Source organism: Lutzomyia longipalpis, chromosome 2 (genome assembly GCF_024334085.1).
Source record: "Lutzomyia longipalpis isolate SR_M1_2022 chromosome 2, ASM2433408v1".
Lineage (NCBI taxonomy): Eukaryota > Metazoa > Arthropoda > Insecta > Diptera > Psychodidae > Lutzomyia > Lutzomyia longipalpis.
Genome location: NC_074708.1, coordinates 39,354,916 through 39,377,803, shown reverse-complemented (window position 1 = coordinate 39,377,803; position 22,888 = coordinate 39,354,916). Strand labels below are relative to the sequence as shown.

The window sequence follows — 22,888 nt, the reverse complement described above, 5'->3', positions numbered from 1 at the left end:
ATCTTAGGAGCTTCCATTTCAACACCCGGCTGATCATTGATGCCATCTTTGGGGTCAAAATTTAAGTTTATAAAAATACTTCATGCAATTGCAAATAAGACTTGTTAAATGGACAGATTTTGACCTCTAAATGAAATCAAGGATCAGCCGAGTGTTGAAAAGGATGTTCCTAAGATCCTTTAGAAACATTCTGGTGCAATGGGCAAGATGACTAAACAATTTCCAGCCACTTATAGCACTTTTCGGGAAGCACATCAAACCTCTAATCAGCCAAAACTCTTAAACCCACTAAAATCCAGAAGAAATCAACGAAATGAAAGGCAATGAAGGAAATTCCAAATAAAATTTATTTTTACAGCATTCACAGTGGAAGTCATCTTGTGGATCACTTAGTGTTGATCCAGATGCACAAATTGCTTCCTCAGCTTCACCTTCTTCTCCTTCTTGCCACCCTTCCACGATTTCCCCGCAATGTGGACACTGTTGAGACTCTGCGTGGAGCTGGAGGCGCTGACGGGACGCACATGCGGGAGATTCCGGCGTCCCTTTGCGTGGGCATCGGCGGAACTGTTGCTGAAGTAGATTGCATCGAATTCCTCCTCTGTCATTGCTGATCCGGGAAGACGCGTGGCCCGTTGCTCCTGGGGCGGAATGTACGTCCTCACGGCGCGCTGTCTCTCCGGGAAGGTGTGAAATTCCTCCTGGACATACCCTGGAGGAGCGTAGGCGTACAGGAGCTTCCCATTGACGAAATCCTTGAGAATGTAGCGAGCTCCTTTGGCTTGATCTGGCTGCCCATTGGCTGTCATGAAGCCACGATTGTCTGAAAGATATTCACATAAATTCAGTACAATTTTGATTTTCTCTCTCATTCATCCCCATTGAATGTAATGGTAAAAAAATGTTAGGTTAGAATTCCGGATAAATATTTGACAAACGAATGAAAGGGGTTAATAAGCGGGAAGTTTGAGGGATTTTAGGGTCATTCCTTACATCCATAGGCCAGGAGGAATTCCTCAGAATGCGGAGGTCTGTTGGGATCATCCATTCCTGTGGGTTTGGGAATCATTATCCCGTATTTATCCTCGAGAACATGCCGTGGGATGTAGCGACAGAGCTGATTGATTGGCGAGACGTGATCTCGCATCTGATCAATCGGGAGGATTCCATTGAGGATCATTTCAGCCTTTGTCAGCACAAAGCTCGGCATCACCAGACCCGGACAATCGCACAGGAGGAGATCGTTCTGCAGATAAATTGTCTGGAAGTGTTTTGTCTTTCCGGGAGTGGCTGAAACGGAGACTTTCTTCTCCGTCAGGAGGGAATTGATTGTGCTGCTCTTGCCCACATTTGGGTACCCAACGAGGCCAATTGTTGTGATGCCCTCTGTTACCTTCTTCGCATTCTTGTGGATTCCCTGGAAGAGGTGAATTAGTTCTTCCGGAGACAGAATTTCCGGACTATTCTTCTCCCATCCATCGTCATCCTGCTGCCTCATCAATTGCCCCAAATCCTTCTCCAATTTGCTCATTTTCTCCTCAACTCTGTCAATCTTCTCCAAAAGTTCCTTTGCTGGGCTTCTTGCAGCATCTTCCTCATCCTTCTCACCCTCTTCCCGGACATCTTCGAGTTTCTGGCTTTGCTCACTCGCCTGTAGAGCTGAGAAGAAGACAACACGACTCTGCTGCTTATCGAAGAAATCTGCCCAGATTTTGCGTTGATTCTCCGTCAGGAAATCCGATTTATTGATCAGGATCATGTTATCCTTCTCCTCTCCCACCTCCTTCACGTACTTCTCCAGATCTTCATTCCGGAACAACAGAGGATTCCTCGCATCGACAATTTGCACAACGACATCACTTCGCTCAATCACGCGCCACAGTTGACGCCAGAAATCCAAATTCTTCTCATACGGCGTCATCTGCAAACCTCCTTCCTCCTGCAGCAGCGCCAGCGAACGTCTCCAATTGAGGAAACTCTCATTCTCCAGCATTTGCAGCTCCTCCGCCGTTGTCTCACGCGTCCATTTGGGCCTTCTGGGAATCTTCAGCAAATCCTGCTTGTCCTGATGCTTCTGCTGCGCTTCTGCCCGTTCTGCCTCACTGAGTACCCCAAAGTTTGCATTTGCCGTCACAAAGGTAACATTGAGCTTTTCCGCTTGGAATTCCTTCCCAGCAAGTTCAGCTGTTCTCAGGAAGTCCTGAAAGGAGGACTCCTCCGTCACTGATTGCAAATTCAATCGACCCCAGTCGAAGCCATCCTTCATTTCCGTCGTATGAAGCTGGAAAAATATCAAGAAGTTCAAGAAGTTTCCAATGAAGAAGTTTCAAAGGGAAATTCCCAAAGAAAATTGAGGAAAATGAACAATTTCTCACCATAGATCCATTATCGACTGTCCTCCGCTTTCCACGCTTCTTTAATCTATCATTTATGAGGGCTTTTCCGAGGGATTTATCCGATTTTGACTTCACATTGGGCATTTTCTTCACGTGTTGACGAAAAATATTTGAGGTTAGGAATCCGAACAAAACAATATTTTGACGTTTATTTGTTCCGAAAGTAACCACTGGTATTTTTTTGGCACTGTTGATTGAGGGGAAAATGAGACCGAAGCATTTCACCAATATCCGTCTCGCTCACACTTTTAGTTTTTCGCAATTTTCTCGCGTTTTCCGGCGAATTTTCTGTGCGGAAGTAAGTTTTTTGCAATCAGAAAGCGACGCCGCGTCGATTGGCATCATTGGTTTGAAAAGTCCGCGAAAATCCATTTCCGGGAAAACAGAGTCGTGTAAAATCCCCAACCGTCAAAATTTCCGCGGGCCCCAATTTCTGCACAAAAAGACTTCCCGGGGGCTCCGAAGCATCCGGAAGTTCTTCAGGAACTCCAAAAATGTGTTTTACGATCAAAAATTGGCGAAAAAATTAGGAAAATCACATTGTTTTGGAAAAATAAAATAAAAGTCCGTTAAAGTTCAAGTTATGCTGCATGCTTTCTTGCTTTGCTGCTTTTGCGCGAAGCATTTGAAAGTTTTTCCGTTAAGAAAATTAGATTTTTTTATCCAAAAGTTTTTGAGAATTTTCTTGATGATTTTTAGTTGTTTCTCCTTCAGTTTTAAGAAGTGCGTGACTAAGAATTGCTGAGGAGTCTTAAATCTTCAATCCAAGTAAGTAATTTTACATTGACAACCCATATAAATGAGGAAAATCAACGATAAAAAAAACATCTTCATTGATAAAAATCTTCTTTTCTTTTCTAACAATTGTAAGATTTTGTTACTTGATGTTTTTTTTTCAAAATTGTTCTCTTCTGTTCTAATTATAAAAGAAAAACAAAATTTTATTAGCCCTGGAAAATCTTTCAAAAACACGATTAAGGAATGAAATAAAGTGTCAAAATCTTAAAGGATTTTTCCCAGAATAACAAAAATCTTGTAACTGAAGAATTATAAGAAAAGATTTTTATCTGAATCTATCACTCGATTTATAAAACTATTAAGACTACTGAAGCCACGACGCTTTTTTAATTCGAATATTTTCAGACTTCTTTGAATTTTTGCTTATTAGATAAAATAAATTCTAGAAAATGAGGTAAAACAAATCAAATTTTACTTAAAAAAAATAATTTTAACAATCTTTACGCAAAAGAATTAGGGCGTAACTTAACTAAATTTATTTCATTTTACTATTAGGGTTGAATTTTGCAATTTAAATAAAAGAAAATCTATAGAATGAAAGGAAATCACAAAAAAATATATAAAATTAAGAAATTGATGTTTCTTTAACAACTAATAAAAATCTTTCATTGCTTGCATTTCATTCAAGAATATTGACTATCATACAGTCTTCCGCAGCAGCATCTCCAGCTTATCTCTGCTCAAACGTAATATCCGAAAAGTTTAGTTAGTTCTGAAACTTTCTCAAATGAAAATATTTTCCGCAATTTCTTCTTCTGATCCATTCGGGGGTTTCTTTTTTAGCAATGTAATTTTCCATCTAATGGTCGAATCATTTTCTCTTTTGCAACTAAATATTGCGCTTCATTGGGGGGGGGGGGGTGGAATGGGGGAAGGGGGAGGGGGCCTGACCCAGTTTTTGGGGTGGATTTGGGGGAGAGAAATCGGAGCTTAGTGGCGGCGTCCAGGCAGTCGCATCAAATCACGCGGAAGTTCAGCGAACTCTGTGGGGGAAACTTTGACTCTTTCGGGGCGTCCCAGTCGCACAAACACGTGGTGGCTTCGGGTGCGGGGGAACCGCCGTGGCGACACAGTCGCGCAAGTTGCCGCCAGGAGAGCTTCCGCGGGCTGGGGGGACGGATCCCGTGCCAAATGAGGGTGCAAAATGCGAGGGAGGGCGGAAGGAGCACGTCGCGGTGCCACCAAGTCTGCAAGAGTTCCGCTCGTCCCGGACTCACCCAAAATCGAAACCAAATCCCCGGAGTTTGGGTGTTTTAATCATCCCCAAGGTGTTGTAGGTAATGTCCCTCATCAACTATGTAAACCCCTTTTCTGTATGCCACATTCTCCTTTGGGGCGTCTTGCATTGCCATCAGGCGATTGGAAAATATGCCAAGATATGAGCCCCTTTGAACCCTTTTCGCTCCTTTTTCCCTTAACAAGAAACGGAAATTTTCCAATTACATTCCAAAGTGTGGCTAAAGGATTGTAGGTAGGTAGGTAGGTAGGTAGGTAGGACGACCTTATAAAATTTATTGAACTCAAAAAGGGAATTGATTTAAACATCTTAAACTTAAACGAAACTATTGAAGGTTTTGCCTTTAACTTTATGCAGGTACATTAAGGACCTCTCTGGAGATTTTATTGAGCTTTTACTAATTTTTTAATTATTCTCTAGGGGTGCCTATCTATCGAAAATTTTGATTTATTTCATGAATCATCCGAATATTTCAGAATATAAATCCAATTTTTTTTTAGTCAGATAAAATTATTCAGATTTCAGTCATTGAAAAGAAACGAAGAAAAACCGTAAGATGTAGTTCCTTTTTTTAGATGAATTTACTACTAGCTTAGTCTTGAATTTAAAAACATTTTAAAAACTTTTTTCTCCTCAATTGGATAATTGACAATAACTTTTTTTGGCTTAAATAAATTATACTCTTCAGATTTGAATTTAGTATTTAAAGGGTTGAATTTAATACTTTTTAAGCTTTTGCTCCTCAAGCTGAAAAATTTTAGATATAAAAACTAAGAGGTGATTTACATAAAATTTTGATTTCTTCGGCGAATAATCTGAATATTGTTGAATAAATATCCCTTGATTATTCTTTATTCATTTAAGTTTAAATTAAAAGACCCCAAAATGATCTTAAGAGATGAAAGACAAAAAAAAATAAAGGGGAAATCCCAATGCTCTAAAAAATGATCTATATACCTATAATGTTTAATTCTTGATTAAAAGCTCAAGTGGCATTAGTTTTCTTTCATAAATTTTTCAAATAAAGCGTTATCCACATAATGGATTTAAATCAATTTATTTTAGAAGAAGGATTTATAAATTTGAACTTTGAACTTTACCAGAAGTATTGAAAAGAAAAAAAAGAGAGAAATACATTTGAAAATTTCCATTACATAAAGCTGGTTTATTTTTAGGATAAGCAGCAATATTTTCAAGTGAAAATTCCCCGGGATTTCCACCACCACATCTTATTTTTTTCCAAGAACATTTATTCGTAAAACTTTGCAATATTTTTGCAAAGTTTTTGGAGCAAGAATAAATTATTAAATTGGCATGTAAAGTGCACTAAAAGCTTGTTTTTTTTTTAATCTCATGTGCAAAGTTCATGCACCCGGCAAAGAGCTTTTTTTCGGGGTTTTCTCCTGGGTCAAAGGGAATTGGAAAAGTAAATGGATAATGAGTCTATTTGCCATTATTTTTTGAATTATTAATCATGGTGGAACATTTTTCTTCACATTGAGGGAGGATCCATTTGGGGTAAAATCGTGGATTTTTATACTTTGAAAATGTGAAAAGCTCCCACGCATAATTGGTGCAATTTTGCGAATTTCCCACAGAGGAAGGATGCTGTGCGGAGAGAAAATTTAAAAAAAAGTTCCCTCGTGTCAGTATTTGTGGATGTGGTAACAACGGTAACGACCTTTGACATTTTCGCACGCCACAATAGCACGCCCGCGTGGAAGATATAAGGAAAATTAACAAAATTCCCTTTTCTTACGGCTCCCATGCGCACTGAATGGGAGCGAACTTTCCCAAAAGCTCAATTTCTCGAATTCTATACCCTTTTTTTTCTTGCTTGTTTCCTCGAAACATAATTGATTGATTTGACTTTTCCTTCACTTCGTGGGAAATTTATCTTCAAGATCTTTTCTCTATTTTTTCTTAATTTTTTTTTCTAATGGACAAGGAAAATTTCAACGTGTGATAATATCCTTAACAACAAGTTATCATAGTGTAAGGACGATGATCAAGAGGTTATTGCATTTTATCCAATCGTAGACAAGAGATAGGGCCCCCTACGCGCGATATATTTTATCCCTTTTCCCATTTTCATAGTGGGAAATTCCCAGAATTTTCCACTGAATGTCAAACAAGGGGGAGAGATTTTATACTTGTGGTGTACATTTCAAAACTTTCTTTGTAGACTTTTCCAAGGAAAATAGTCTCATTTACATTTAAAAACTCCTTTTATTTAATACCTACAATTTAACTAAAAAAATATATTGGATTTTCTGGTCCTTACAAAGAGGTTTTAACAGATATTTTTCTTTTGGAAATTTTCTTTTTTCTGCCTAAAGAATATTTTTAAAAATACAAAAATTATTGCTGGATTACTGGGGATAACCAAAGAGCTTTTAAGGCCAAATTCTCAAAAATGATTCAGGCTCGGAGTTTTAAAATTTTTTTTAGAAGTTTTTGGGTGTAATCTCTATACTTAAGGAATTAAAGAATAAATTTCTAGACTAAAAAGTGTTGAAAATTAATTTGCTTGCGTCAAAGTTTCAATAAAAGTCTCAATTTAAAAACGTCAAAGAACACAGAAGAAATCTCAGACGTTTAAAAAGAAATGTAAAATTACAAAATAAAATTTTCAAATATTACCAAAGAATGGTAAAAAATAAAAAAAAAATTAACAAGCTTTTATTCCACAATCTGTTTCGTCAAACATTTGAAAGACCGTCAAACGTTAGAATTGCACAAATAAATTGTTAAAAGCTGCTAATTTAAATGCAAAAACTTTTAATATGATTCAGTTTTCTCAATTTTTATGAACCTCGTTTCTTAAATCATTCTTTTTTTTCATTTTTTGTGGAGTTTTTAGTGTCCTTTAATTATTGATTTTTGATCCCTGAAAATTCCCCGTTTAACACTTCGAGGACATGAATTTCTAACCTCAAACATTGAGCTTTATTTTCTATTATAAAGAAAACGTTTTTCTTATCAAGATAAGTTGGATATGGCGGTTTAATAAGGTCAAATTGGCAGTAAGTACCCAATTTTGTCTTCCAATCGTTAATGGAGAATTCCGCAATATATCCTCTCTGTTAACGTACACCAACCCTTTTAGTTTGAAAACCTTGTACGTTACGGGGGTTTATGAAAATTCCACGAAAAGGAAACTGTGCTAAAATGAAGGTAATTCCCTGAATGTGTGAAACATGCTAAACACATCAGACAATTATGTGCCGCTATTTATCACATGGCATTAAAATGCTAGCTGGAAATTACTAGGAAAATACAATGACCATTTTCACGGGAATACAAAGGGTGGACAACATACAATGATTCTCATAAAAGCTCGCGTTTATTCAGGTGAAATTGTGTGTGTGTGGGAAAAATGAGCAACAAAATCAATAATCTTCTGGAATTTCCAATTACAAGGAGTCTCTTTTCCTATATAAGCATTTTGTTGACACACCACTTGTGCTGCTGAGGCGTGTATTGCTTAATTTCCTTCCACGATAGGCACAGATGGAAATGGCATTTATCGTTGTGACTTTTCCTCTCACATCAAGGAGGGAACTTGACTTTACGTCTTCTTAATGACAATGTAACTAATAAATAGAAATTAAGGAAAAGAACATCTGCAAAAGGTCATTCTCATTTTATTTTTATATAGATAACATAATTATATTAGGTTAATGAACCACCATTTGCCATTGCTTTTCCCACCCGTATACATATGTGGAGGGAGAAGAAAATATTTACTTCTTCATCGCATCGGCAAATCAATCGGAAGACAAACATCTCACATGAAAGGGGGATGGTACACACATTCAGTTGAATAATGTTTTGTAACCAAATAAAACATCTTTCTTCTCTATTTTATGTGATTATTCACAAGAATTTTCCCAACCATGTCCCCCAGAAAACGTAGTCATTGAATAAAATTACAAATATATTTATGCAAAAAGGGTTCCCCGCCTCTCAGACTGCTGAATGACTACCACGGCGCGCGGAGACGAGAGAGCATGCTTTCCGGCTCTATTCACAAAATCCCATTTATTTGCAAGAAATTTGCGACATTTGACCTTTAGATTTTCATAAAAATTCGCACACAGTGTTGCGGAAAAAAAAGTCAAGTTCATTCATGAGTCCAAATGATATTTTGGCAACGACTGATGGGCGGGTTTCTTTCAGTCTCGGCATGTGTGTGTGCTTTTTTTTTACCCATAAAAATTGTAAATTAAACATTGCGGGTAAACCATGAAAAATATGGCAATTGCGGGGAAATTAATTGGAAGTATTCCACAAGGGAGATTTTTCAATTCTTTTCATTTTTTTTCTCAATGCATATTTGCATAAATCTTCGCCTCCAGGGGGGTTGTACGCTTTGGCTTTGGAGAAAGATTGCAAATATTTGGAATAAACTAATTTATATTTGTCTTGTTCTGTGCAACTTTTTTTTATTTGCTGGAAAAAATAAAATTAGAAATCTCAGAAAATTGAGAAATTTGAGAGGGTGCAAAAAAAGGGAGTTAATTCAAATGGAAATGTCGCTAAAAATATCATTTTTTTCCTGGAAATTAATTAATTCTATCTCTTTAGGAATAATAATTTGGCAACCATATCAGAATAAACTTTTAACTTTAATTATTCTTTTATCAATATTCTCTTTTCTAAGAAGTTATTCTGTGGACGTTCTAAAATTAAAAGAAAAAGCTCAAGAAATGAATCAACGAATTTTCTTTGAATTTTTTTTAAGCAAAGAATTTCAATTTATCCAGATAACCTTTTAGCAAAATATGTATACATCTGTTCTTATAAGAAAAACAACCTTTGCAGAGGAGAATAAAGCAAAAAAAAAAATCTAAGTTTTTCCCAACAAAAGGTTCGCAATTATCTCCGGGAAATCTCATTCTCGAACTTCTTTCTCGGAAGGCGCAATTATGTTGTGTAGGACAAAGGCGAATTAGGATGGTAAAAGGTCATTCGCCGCGTGCAATCATAGCGTTCATCCTAACTCAATTTTCTCCCCATAGGACTCGTGCCGCTGTGGCTTCTCCTGTGATTGCCCTTCTCTTCCAATTAATTGCCATAATACCCCCGGAGGGTGGCGGCGATCACCTTTTTCCCATTTTATCTTTTGTAGAAGAGCGCATTACATAACCATCCTTCCAGGTCAGAGGGAAAGTAGCGCATTTGTCTCGAGTTCCGCCGGGTGATGGCCTCATTTGAGCTTCGACCCAAATTTTTTTTCCGCCACACGGGGGGTTCCACGAGAGTGCTTCAAACTATGTATTGAGGCCTCTTGCAGTTACGTAAAGTGCCATTGAAGGACGCCGCACAAGTGAAATGCGATATAGAAATGTGATGAAAATGGTTGGAAATTCATTTTCTTTACCACACAAAACTTACACAAGGGGGCTGGTTGATTTGTTTTATAAAGAAAGCAAAAATTTGGCTTTAGGTGTCCTCTCCTAAAATTCTGGAATTGATGGAGCTTTTAAAATTACTATTCAATGGTTTTAATTCTATAATATTAAAACATATTTGTTTTATCCTAATGAATGGGCTGTTTTGAATGAAAATGCTCCTCTAACGAGTGGGTGGTTGAAGGAAATTTCAATAGAAACTGCTTTTCATAACTTTAACCAAGATACTTCATCAACAATACATAATTCTCTGTAACATAATTCTCATAGTAAAAAAAAGCTTTTATTGAGCTTTTTTTTCAAATATATTTTCTACAGCTTTAAGGCTTTTAAATGAATACTGCTAATCAATCAGCTGATACATAATAATTTAATAATTTTTTAATATCTTTAACAAAGCTTCTCCTTTGTAATTATCCAGCCTGAAGCTTTTAAATAAAAGTTCTGCTGCAACCTTTTGTATAAAACTTTAGATAAAAGACGTGGGAAGGAGAAAGTATCCCCTAGTTTTTAAAAGTTTGAATATTAAATTACATATTGAACAGATCAGAAACTTACCAGAAACTCATGAAAAGCTCCCTGATTTTTCCAGGAAATGCGAGCGAAACTATGATTTTCCAATCCCAAAATAGAATCTTCATTGAATTTCCCTATTTTACGATCATTTGACCTGGGAAATTGATAATTTTCACAGAAATTTCCAGGAAAATTATTAAGCTTATTTAGCTCCTTTCACCAGGAACTCTATAAAGATAATAACTAAAATTATTCTGAATTATTTCCTGTCAAGGATAATTTTTATACTTAACCTTTTATAGTTTTCACGCGAAGTATTTTCTTTTCTCGCAGATATGTAGAGAATTTTCTTCTGTAAACACAAATTGCGCATCTGGAACATCTTGTTTGGTGCGGGGATGGCGTTTTTAGTATGCTTTCATGAAAATTAAATTTCCAACATGGAAAATAGACGAAAATCAGTGCCAAAATTTGTATAGGAGGAAAAAGTAAGAGAGAGAGAGATAATCTTATTTTCAACATATATATTTTATTGATTCATTTTCATATATGTATATATTATCTATGTATAATATTTCATACAATATATATGTTTTATACATCAGTCATTGTCCTCAGTATATAATATTTTTATTTTTTGTGTTACCTTTCGTCTCACTAACAAACATAAATTTATCTTTATTAATTTTTTGTTTTGGGGGAAAAAAGAAATTTCTCTTTCATGATTAAAATGTGAAGAAAATTCGAGAAGAAAAAAATTCTGAGAAAGTTAGAAAAGTCTAAAGGAGAAGAAAAGAAAATCCTGTAAGGTTGATTTTTAAATTATGTCGATAAAATATTATGTTTACTTTTTGTTTTTAAATCTCCTCTTTCAAGTCTCCCAACCTCACACGTCTAAAATGTCGTTCATCATAATTTATATCAAAATATATTTTGATATTTATGTACATAATTTTGATATAATTTTTCTGTGGTAAATTTTTAAGTTTTCCATCATTTTTTTTTATTTTCTCTCTCACTTCACTAATTGCTCTCATTTTGTTGTCTCAACGATCATTTATTTTTATATTTGTTGTTGTTTTTAATATAATTTACTGACTTACACATATAACCATAAGCATATAAAAGGATATGTACAGAAGCCTCAAATTTATACTTAAAAGATCAACCGTAGAGAAGAAAATCTTTTATTTTTTCATTATTTAATTTTATTGACTTCAATTTCCATGGTTTTCTTCCATTTTACCAAGCCCTAAATTTTTTTGTTTTGTTCTTTCTATACGTCCTTAACTTCTTGAACAATTAGTTTGTGCAAAAAACAGCTTTCCAATCGATTTTCAATTTTTTTTTCTTATAAATCAAATTAGTGAAAATTAGATTCACACGTGTTTTTTTTTACCTTACGGCAATGGAATTTAAGACCGATTTTTTTTAATTGAAAAATTAGCACAATTGAGGAATACTGGTTCCTAAGTGAATTCCTCAAATGTAAGCCAATTAGTCAATTTTTAGCATGGGGTGCACTTAATGAAAATTCAAGATTTTTCCTTAAAGCTTCTGATTACTTTTTGAAAAGCTTGATAGAAATTTTAGGAATAATTTATCATTAAAATAGAAAGGGAGGAAAATGTAAAAGAGATAAAAATGATTTTCCTCAAATAATTTTGGAAGGTTTTTATTTTTTTAAATAGAATTTCTACTATACCTAGAAAAAGCTTAGTTATCCAGCCAATTTTAATTTTATATTAATTTCCTTGTCCACAAAATAAAAAGAAAATATTCCAAATAATAAAATTAAATATTTTCTGGAAAAATCTATTTTTTTTTTCATTCAGTGCACCATCTTGATTTCTTTGTGGGAAAATTCATTTATTTTCTAATTGAGGCCATTATATGTATGGTATATTATATGGAGAAGAGAGAGCATTATATTATAGAGAAAGAAAAGCTCAAATAGAAGGGAAAAATCATTGTTTTAGTATCAAATATCTATAAATACATCTATTTATTTTTCTCTTATACAAAAAATATCCCTAAAATCTATCACTATGCTGGAAGAAATGAAAGTATTAGATAACATCTATAAAATCATTATATATTTTTCTTGTATAGATTCGTTTCTATTTAGTTGTCTTTCTTTTATTATTGGAGGTACTCAAAGTACGTGTGGTATACTCGAAAATATCCTCATATTAGATTAGACACAAAGGAGACATTCAATACTGCTGACGATGATTTATTTTTAGGAGAAGGTGTTGCCTCTTGGTAAAAAAAAAGAAGAAAGAAACACAAATCCAACAAAACCTCATAAGGAGCATATTAAGGTGATACCTTGGTCCTTGTTGAGGGTGCTTTTTGGTGGAATCACAGACAGCCTAAATATTTAATATTACCTCCCACCCTCCTCCCCTACTGCGCATAAGTTGAGGGGGTGTTGTATTTCGAGAAAGGAATTTATTCTTGCCGTGTGGGCGGTTTAATTAAAAATAATTGCTCTCCACCAAAGTTGCGGGCTTGAATGGGAATCAACTTGTTAAGCAGTATTGATGCCCTTTGTTCCCTAAATTCTCACATACATTGTATATATACTTATATGTATGTATATAGTTTACCTTCTCAGATGCCACAGAAACCAAAGAGAGAGACTGTCGGCATTTCCTCAGGCACGCGTGGGCGCATCAAAGGGGATCGCGGGAGGTGAACTGTCTGGTTATAAACATCCCGCACTGATGTGTATGATTTTTATTGACTTGTATGGGGACATTGCTTGAACGCCTCTTCACCTCATACATTACACTTAATGCGCGTGCACTGAAGGAAAATTCAATCACCTCTCTTTGGAATTTTCCAGTTCACCCCGCAATCATTTAGGCCACCATTGCATACTTTTTTTTCTTCTTATACTTCATAACTCTGCATGTATTTTTTCTGGGAATTCTCTGCAGAATTTCTTCGCTATTTTTTTTGTATTTCACCTTCAAGGAAAATTTTAAGCCAATTTTCTTGTCAGTCTCACCTCAAAAGACAAGATACAGGGTGCTGCAGAAAATTTTCCCTTCTCTCAATATTCACTTGTTGCGAGCTTTTGGAGGGTAGAGCTCCCTCCGTCAGCCCCAAAAGGGATGAAAAAGTTCTCTGTACTTTCACTGCAGAAATTTTTCCACACACTATATATGCGGTGTTATGTATAAGTTTATATATAGTTGATTTATGCGTCAACAAACAATTTTCTCGAGGGCACGAATGCTGACGTCTGTCCCAACCCACCGCAAGGGTTTCACCCTTAGCAGGGGGTGGAGGGCATTTGAGCAATTGTACGCGAAGAAAATTAAGATTTTTGCCAGTATGCATCTACTACATCACAAATCACATAGCTATTTATAACAATTCACTATTTCGCAATATTTTCCCATTTAGTGAGTTTTTTGTTGTTATTTGTTTAATAATATTTAGTCAAAAAATGTGTACTTTTGTATTTATTGTATGCATTTTATAGCTCTTAAAACTCTTTCATTTTCATTTAGCTCTATAAAATTAAGCCCAGGCATTGTTACAACACATATTATTTTTGTTTTTGCATTAATATTGTTTTGTCCTTTGCGACTGAACATGGTTTTATTTATTTTTTCAACTTGGTACTAAGCACATATTCTTTTTTATTTATGTTAAGCCAAAATTATATAAGTGTCACAACGGAGAATATTTTCACATTTCTTCAAACAAACAGCACGATAATGGGGGTTTGAGGTGAATTTTTAAAGTAAGATTTTTAAAAATTGAAAGAGAGAAAATTGTTGAATTAAGGGTCAAAAATTAAGGGTTTAAGTATAAGCAGAAATGACTTTTTCTTTTCTTTTTTTGTTTATTCCTGTTGATGAACAGAAAGAAAATTTTAAAATTATTTAAACCAGCCTTTGGCAGGCATAATAGCTGTCATTGGACTATTATCTGTCAAAATTTTGACACTTAAACATGTCAATGAATCTAAAAGTGAAGAACTTTATTTGGTAAGATATTTGTAAAAAAAAATTTCTCAATTTTTTCGAAAGAAAAGTCATACCTAAACATTTTATATCTTAAAAATATCTTAGTTGGCCTGATTCAGCTATTAAATCTTTAACAGATTTAACTGTCATTAGTGTAGTATCTGTCAAAATTTTGACATTTGCAATTGTCAAAATATTTAAATATTTTCCTTGATGAAACTAAAATGCAAGATTTGTCAAGGATTTTATGTTTTTAGGCGCAAACTTTTGAGAGTTTTGTAAATAGATAAAATAATTATTTAATTCAGAAGAAATAAAATGTTTTGGTTCAACGTTTTTAATGATTTATAGAAGTATTAAGTCAAAACATCCTTAATGTTGTTTTATTCTTAATTCTTCCATCAATCAGAGAAGAGAAAATTGATAGAAAAAAAAACAACATCAACAGGATTATGGAGCTATTGTATTTAGTAGCAAAAGCATAGCGCAGATGAAGACGTTAGGTATAAACAGAAAAAAAATAAGGATAAAGAGAAATTCAAGCTCCCCAGGATACAGTGCTGTGTGTTTGATGAGAGATTATTTTACAAGAGACTATATTATCAATGTACACAGTCCTTTTTTCTCTTTTAGTTGATGCTTTATCTCATTGTTTTTTATTCAATAGGGATAATGCTGTTAAAATTTGTGATCTCCAATGAAAATCCCAACTTAAATGTCAAAAATGTCAAACTCATAGCATTTTTTTTAAACACATTTTTTCTTGCAATTGCTGCAACTATTTTTTTTGAAATACAAATTCGAAAGGAAAACTTTCGATTAAATTTAGACGAAAATGCATATTTTCTTTAGCTATATGTTTAATGACCTTCTATATGGGACCTATGTGTTTAAATGCCATTAATGTTGGTATTTTCATTTAATTATGATTAAAGCAAGTTTATTTATAGTTTATCAATGCACATCTTTTTCAGTTTATTTACAAATGTTTTTTATTTATCATTATATCAATAGTCCTTCATAAGTTTTTATTTTTATATTTTAAGGAAACTCTAGCTGCCTTTGGAAGGGTCTTCTTTCATAAATTTTCCTTATTTTTTTGTTATTATTTTATTTTAATTTCTAAATATAAGTTTAAGAGTTAGATAACCTCATCTCATGTAACCGTGTCTCTGTCAGGAGAATATACATTTAATTTTATATATATTCATCTACTAAATTCTCTTTTATTTCCACCCTAAGAAAATATACGTGTAATAAGAAATAAAATGCTTTCTTCCCCAAAAGTTTAAGTGTCCTTAAAAGGGATTTGAGAGCATTTTTATTAAGTCAAATATTCTTTTTTCTTGGCTCCCGTGTTGGGAAAACCATTTTATTTTTGGAAATAAAAGAAACAAACTGAAAAGCTCCCTAATATTTATTTATTTTTTATTAATCTCCCATTATTATCATTAAAGCTCATATTTTAAAGTGTTTACGTAGAAAAAGATAGCTCCATCGTGCGATAGAGGTAATATAACAGAAATACAATAACTGCTGTGTATTATTGAAAGAGACTTTCTCAGTGTTTCGCACAAGACTTAAAAAATTTGGCTATATCCACAAAATTCTTTTTATAGTGTTTTTTTTTTCATCGATTTTATCATCAGTTTTTCTTTTTAAAAATAATCAGTCTTAAGTCAAAAGATCTTCTCTATGTTGAACAAAGTTGTAGATGGTCGAGAGGTTCTTTGTGGAGGATAGTAGGAGTTTTTTCTTTGTTGGTTGTTAATATGTATTCCTCTGCAGTGGGATTTTCCAGCTACTTGGTAACTGGCTAAGATTTTTCTTTTGATGAAAATTTAAATAGAGGTTTTACCTTTTATTTGGGGGATGCTTGATGAATATGGGAACTCAACATAGGAGGGTTTTTTTTGGTGGATTTCCTTTACGCTGCCATTCTCTTTAGGCCATCCAACTGTTGCACAAGGCTCTCCTCATTTGTGACAAATCGCTTTTTCAGCCGATTCAGCTGTTGCTGCTCCTTCTGGGCACTCTGTGTGGCACGAAAGGGTGGGCATTTGCAGAGGAGGAAAAAAAGAAAGAGGAAAAGAAATTCAATTTTCGGCACCATACCTGCGATTAAGGGGTGAGTTAAGGAGGGTGGGTGGTGTGGGTGTTGGTAAAGCGCGGTTGGCATGCAAAAGGGCGCGTATTGGGCTACCCCAGCTATACTCCCCCACCTATATGCATATAGTTAGCTATATATGAAGAGAGAGATGGTGCGAAAGAGTGGCGAGAAATTATAAGAGGTCTGCTTCCATTCACACAGATATACTTCTAAAAATAGAACCTCATCCACCAGCAAATTGTGCTGTGAATGGGGTACTCGGGGCGGTGGGTGGTGGCAAAAATAAATCCAATGACGCCACCACAAGTCAAATTGAACCAACATAGCGGCGCCTCCTTTGGGCCTAAAATAATGGGCTCTCCTATGTGAGGGGTGGTGGCGTTTTGCTCTCGGAATTTTGTGAATGGAAACACAAGTGGGATGGCTATAGGGATCACCGCATTGTACTGCTCTTGAGCCCCAATTGAACCCCAGCATCCACGCGCCAAGCAAACCCGTAGGGTAAGAAAAGTCATCCTCCCCCGCATTTTCATCATACAATTGCTCTATATATAGTTTGCTATCTATGTATGCTATATGCATGTGGGGATTTGGGGTTATTTAAGCTCAATTGATTAGCACAAATATTCCTTACCTCCTCTAGACTATGCTCCATGGCTATTAGATGCTTTATGGTATCGTACACAGACTGCTTCCCTTTGCCCGGTGACCTCTTTGTGGTGTCCTTTGAATTCTCCTCTTTGGGGGATGATGCAACATCTGCCTGCTGCTTGAGGTACTTCATGGCACTCGCTGTGAAGGGTTGATTAACGGGTGTAGCTGGTCGTGGGAGTACAACCTCCTTCTGTCCACTTTTACCTTCCTTCGCATTGGGTGTGACCACAGGGGGTGCCACAGTGGAACCCTCCTTGTGCTTTGCCACCAAATTCGATGGTTTCCGGTCACTGAACGCAAGAATCGAGCCCACATCTTTCTGCTTTATGGGCAAAACACTCCTCTTACTATCCCAATTAATCCACTCATCTTCGTACTCTGGGTCTGAGTCGTACTGATGGAATGCAGCTTCATTACCATGACGCCAGGAATCTTGGACAGGAGCTGGCTGGTGTTTTGTCGGGAGGGATTTGTGAATTGTTGCATGGGGATTTTGGTGTTCCTTCTCGTATGCTAAATGCTTGAGTTCTTGCACATCATCATCCTCATCTTCATGCAAATTCCCATTGAGTCGCTGCGATGCTTCGTAGGGGTTGAAATTGCCACTGTATGTGTCTACCTGGGGGGAGTCAAAGTACCCACCGCCATCGCTAAAGTCACTGTACTCCTCGAATTCCCCATCGTCATTCTGCTCCGGAGCAGCAGCAGCAGCATTCATTTGACTATTGTAGGCAATGAGATTCCTGAGGAAGGCAGCATTGGCATTTGCCAGGGAATCTGGCTGACGTGCTGCTGGCTCCGCATACCACGTCTCCTGCCCAATTGGTAGACTATTCTCATGGAAGCGCTCACGCTCATCTTCCTGCAGCATCTCCTCATGAAGGTGATCCATTGGATTTGGTGCATCTTCCCCACGATCGTCGTAGTAGCTGTAGCTTGGGCCTTGGGCGTAGTAGTACTGTGTTGGCTTGTACTCACCATGGTAAATGGGGAGTCCATAGGCTTGGTATTGTGCCTCATAGGGGCTGTAGTCATAGTACTGGGGTACAGCTGTGTAAATGGGAATTGGATTCAGTTGCAATGGGATGCTACTCGCACGATGGTAGCGCTTTGTACCGAAAATTGGGTATGCCTCTGTGAGGAGGAGCATCGCTACGAAAGCTCCAAATCCCAAAGTAATCCGATTCATTGTGGCTGCTCTGAATCGATTGACTGCCAAATTTCAAAGAGAGAGAGAAAGGGGAAATTTTCACAATTAGCTCATTGATGTTCTCAAGCTACCTATATAGGTATCTATAGCCTCTCTAATTATATACAATTTGCAACACAAGAAAACTCTGCAAATTCCCTGCTCAGAAAACAATTTAGGATTGCACAAGGTGGGAAATGTGACCAAGTGAGCCTACAGTGGGAATCTATAAATGGAATTTAGGTCATAAAATCCAATATGACCTATTTTCAACAGGTTTTCTTGCGTAACATCGACTGCACACGAAAACATACCCAACTACAAATAACTTATCGACCACTAAGCCTTATCTAAAGCATAAAAGCTCTGTACATAGTAAATGTAGGGCATTGTGTAGCTCTTACCTCTCAAATTCTCCAGAAGGGGACAACACCTCCTTGATAATCCAAAAAGCTCAAATCACTCAGATGAAGGCCTTCACTTTTCCTCTCTATCTCCTCTTAGAACAAAATGTCCCATTCGCACTTCTTTCCACCCCCAAAAAAAGAACTCAAAACTACTTTTAAAAAAAGAATCAAATCTCACAGCACACAGTCTCTCTCTCTTGTATCACTTTCCTTCTACAGGAGTGATGACTTTTGCACTCAATGAAAGGGATGGGGGTTGGTTTTCTTTTTTTTCCTCCTCACATAAAATTCAATTTGAACAAAAAGGTTGACAACGGGACTGCACTAGGAGTATGTTCACGGCAAAAATCTCACGGAGTGTCTCTTGGCTGTGCGTGGAACGTGCTTTTATAGATTTTCCCGCGCACCGCATCCCTACGCCCCTCATCTATCGCCCACACGTTCTCAATGAAATTCCCCCTCTATGCCCATGTGCCGCATGGTGGGGATAGCTACCCCGCATTGGGGAGACGCTAGGGGATGCTACATGGGGGAGATAGTATGAAGGAAGACCCACTACCACCGGGCAGGGGTGGAAAATGCTGCCTGTGAGTGCGTCAAAAAAGCTCAACAGTACGTGGCGGGGAAAGCTCCTCCACACAACTATATATGTGTGTGTGTCAGTGCAAAATTTTGAGAATCACGATTGGTTGACGAGCATACAAACACCGATCAATAGTTAGTGGATGACGTCGACAAAATAAAAAATATGATTAGGAAATTGTGTTGCTCACAGTTGGGTATCACACAGTACGGAGATATGAAGTGAAATTCGCCACATAAACATACATACATAGCTCATATATATTCACACAAATGGACCGGATAGTACCGGACATTGAGTCATCGAGAGCGGGGTTGGGGGTGCGAAATCACAATATTTTCGCAAAAATATCTATTTTCTCACTAAAGGTGGATTTTCCGTAAACAACGGGTTGAATGGTCCATTACTTTTGGGTAAACATACAACTTACAAAAAATACAATGTAATATGAGATAAATTTGGGGGAGGGGTTCAATTGCAACATAAATTGTAAAGATTCTAATTAAGGAACAATATTGTTCGAAAATCTGGATAAGAAGGATCTTTTTTCTTTGAAGTCTTATATATTATGGATCTTCCTATGTAAAATTATCAATAAAAATTTTAAGAAAATGAAAAAAAATAGGTTCTAGAAATTTTCATTTGGACGTCAGATAAGTTAGAACATCGTCAAAATTCCAAATGAAAATTGAAACATATTCCTCAGTAATATCATCCATATTTTTTTAGGGAGCTTTAGAAAGCTCAAAATTAAAAAGAAACAGCATGCATAACCGATAGATTTTTTCTTAAATGTTTTTTTTTTAACTTTATAAAGTTCCTTAAAAATAAGGAAGGTATTCATTTTGGACTCAATTTTTATTCGGAATTATTGTACCGAAACTGATTTTTGAATTTCATTTATGGAGCTAAGAAAAATGAAGAAGTCTTAAAATTTTGACTTTTTTGACATTTTTTTACTTTTCTCAGCTTCAGTATTAGGATTCAAAAATCTATTCTGGTACAATCTTCAATAATACTTCCTCTTTCAATTGCTTTTTATCCAATCAAAATCCATCTAGTAGATTCTGAGAATATCCTTCCGGAAAGTCACAAAATGGCGGTAAAAGAAGTTTTGACAAAAAATCCTTAAGAAAATTGAAAGCATTTTAAAATATTCCCATTTCTTCAGCAATGCCAAGAGAACTTCATTAAGCAAGAAGTTAGGTGAAAAGAAAAATTGATAAAAAAACTACCCCTTCATCCCTTTAATGAAATACACGCCCAGTCATTAATAATTACTGCGTAGGATATATTAAGGATTTTAACCTTTAAAAAGTTCTTTTTTTTTACGGTTCTCAATTTTCTTTTTCAGAATTTCCAAGTATTTTCTTAGCTAGAGCTTTTAAATATTAACCCTTTTTGTGATTTCTTCTTTTAAATATTCTTCCGCATGTCTTCGGGGCTTTTTTTTGTAACAACCAAAATATGCAAATGGAATTTCACAAATCCCTCCCAAAAAATGCGTTGGAACAATTTATTCTTTCGTGATTTACTCAAAAATATTCAAGTAAATATTTACGTGACATATATAATATGGTTTTATGTATATTTTCATATTTATATTTGCTCCAATTTCCCATTAAAATATCTCATGAGTGGGCTTGGTGGAGGCCACAGTGTTCACGCCAACGTTAGCTGGCATAGCGCGAATCTTCCTTTGGAAAATTTCATTCACAAATTCATTTCATCTCCCCGCGGTTTTGGGTGGTTAGAGGGGAGGTCAGGGGGTGTCACACCGAAGGGGAGTCCATAGTGCTGAGTCACTGTTTTGGGGGGGGGAGGTGAAAACTCAAGTCATGCTCCCCGTGGTTTTTACATCATTTCTGAATTATTGATATAGTCATGGGCTTGTGCATTGTCACGGAATTTAGCACTTTTTTCGCGGAGGAAAAAAAGTACTTCTTTGCGGGAGATTTTAGCAACGGCTGCTGGTGCTACCCCTCGAGGCGCCAAATACGCGATTTTGCTCCTCTTCCGCCATTGTGTCTTTGTGACTCCCACACATCGGATGCTCCATGAGTTTGCCTTCCTTTTGCCACTTGAGGGGTGACCCGTGCCACGATTGCGCCACGAAAATCTCTTTGTATGTCCATGTGTGTGGGTTGTGAAAAACTTGCGACAGAGGGGAACTTTTGGGACTACATATAGGTTACATACATGTCGAGGGTTGGAAAATACACTATACTAAGTCGAGTTAGTATAGTATATTTTTAACGCATTTTTCGATAGCTTTTGATGTCCTTCATCTTCCCTCAAAAGGACAAATTCGAATATTTGTTCCCTACAAAGTTACAGCGAAAACTGTAAAAATTTTTACATAAGAAGCAATGTAAATCTCAAACTTCAAATCGCTCTCCTGAAAATCAACAAAAATGAGTTAGTATAGTATATTTTCCAACCCTCGATGTAGCATGTAGGAAATTTCAATTCATGAAATTACACCAAAATGGGTTGAGAATTTTCGTGGAAAATTCGCGACAACGCACCCTTTCCTGCACATTTTGCCACACTGTATAATAAAAACCCTTTTAGCGGCATCCATAAACGACGCACAAAGCGTCGTCTTTAAATTTGCATTCGGGATAAACAATTTTTTTTTACATCGCAATATGGAAGAAAACATCTTTTCCACATGGTAAAAGTTCCTGGAAAAATTTCCGCAGCACAGTGTGACAATAAATGCCGGCGGGGGAAAATAACTAGGAAATTCAATTAGGTTTCCCAAAGAAAAATCTCATTCGTAGAATTAGGTCAATCCTTACGTTGTGTGAGCATGATATGTGTCGCCGCAACCTCCCCCCCCCCTTTGTATGGTTTCCTCGTAATAGGAAATAGATTTCTAGGACGCAAAGAGAAATTCTCCTGAAAAGGTTGGTTAATTTCATCGAAAAAAAAAAGAATTTTCTTCTTACATCGTAATTTAATTCCCTCTAAAGCCATGTTAAAAAAAAGGCGGTAAATAATTTAATATAAAAATACCAAACCCCAATCAGGGCGACATTTCGAAATTATTTAATAATTTACAGCACGAACATGACTTTCTTTAGAATAGGCAATGACGTCACTTGGAAACTATTGCATCACTGTTTGTTAAAAGACCACCACTACGGCCTTATGAAATTATTCATTGTAATAGAAAATATTGATTTTTCCGTGCACAATAGATATTCCCATTGTGTGTTGTCTTATCATGCCAAAACAATGATACACGACTGATTGTGGGATAATGTAGATATATGAAAGTTTGATGTATTTCCCCAGAAATAGATTTTCTGTTGATATTTTTCCTCTCTCGGTAAATTAACTTTTCTTCTGAAGGAACATTTTTAGAATAGAAATTAATTTTTTATTTAATTTTCCTACAATTTAGTGTTACAAAATAATTTTATTGGATCTGTTTTTTAACGATTTTTATTGCTCTGGATTCTTGCCATAAGGGTTTTTATGTCAAGGATTACGTAAAACGGATGAATGAGAAATATTATTGTGAGAAGGAAAATTGAAAGTAAGACGCGGAGGAAATTCTTTAAGAAAGACGTCATTCCTCTTTTAA

General features: G+C 36.0%; 2 protein-coding genes across 2 annotated transcripts; both read right to left on the bottom strand.

The window, feature by feature from the left end:
* Positions 1-329: 329 nt before the first annotated feature.
* On the bottom strand, positions 330-2,524 carry LOC129791325 (large subunit GTPase 1 homolog). The gene is made up of 3 exons (XM_055829442.1): positions 2,376-2,524; positions 994-2,281; positions 330-823 (listed from the first exon to the last, which is right to left on the bottom strand). The coding sequence occupies exons 1-3, from the start codon at positions 2,478-2,480 to the stop codon at positions 390-392; spliced, it is 1,827 nt and encodes a 608-aa protein (XP_055685417.1). The 5' UTR covers positions 2,481-2,524; the 3' UTR covers positions 330-389.
* A 12,920-nt stretch (positions 2,525-15,444) lies between these two features.
* Positions 15,445-19,074, bottom strand: LOC129791344 (uncharacterized). The gene is made up of 3 exons (XM_055829476.1): positions 18,708-19,074; positions 17,095-18,326; positions 15,445-16,385 (listed from the first exon to the last, which is right to left on the bottom strand). The coding sequence occupies exons 2-3, from the start codon at positions 18,301-18,303 to the stop codon at positions 16,278-16,280; spliced, it is 1,317 nt and encodes a 438-aa protein (XP_055685451.1). The 5' UTR covers positions 18,304-18,326; positions 18,708-19,074; the 3' UTR covers positions 15,445-16,277.
* Between the last annotated feature and the right edge of the window lie 3,814 nt (positions 19,075-22,888).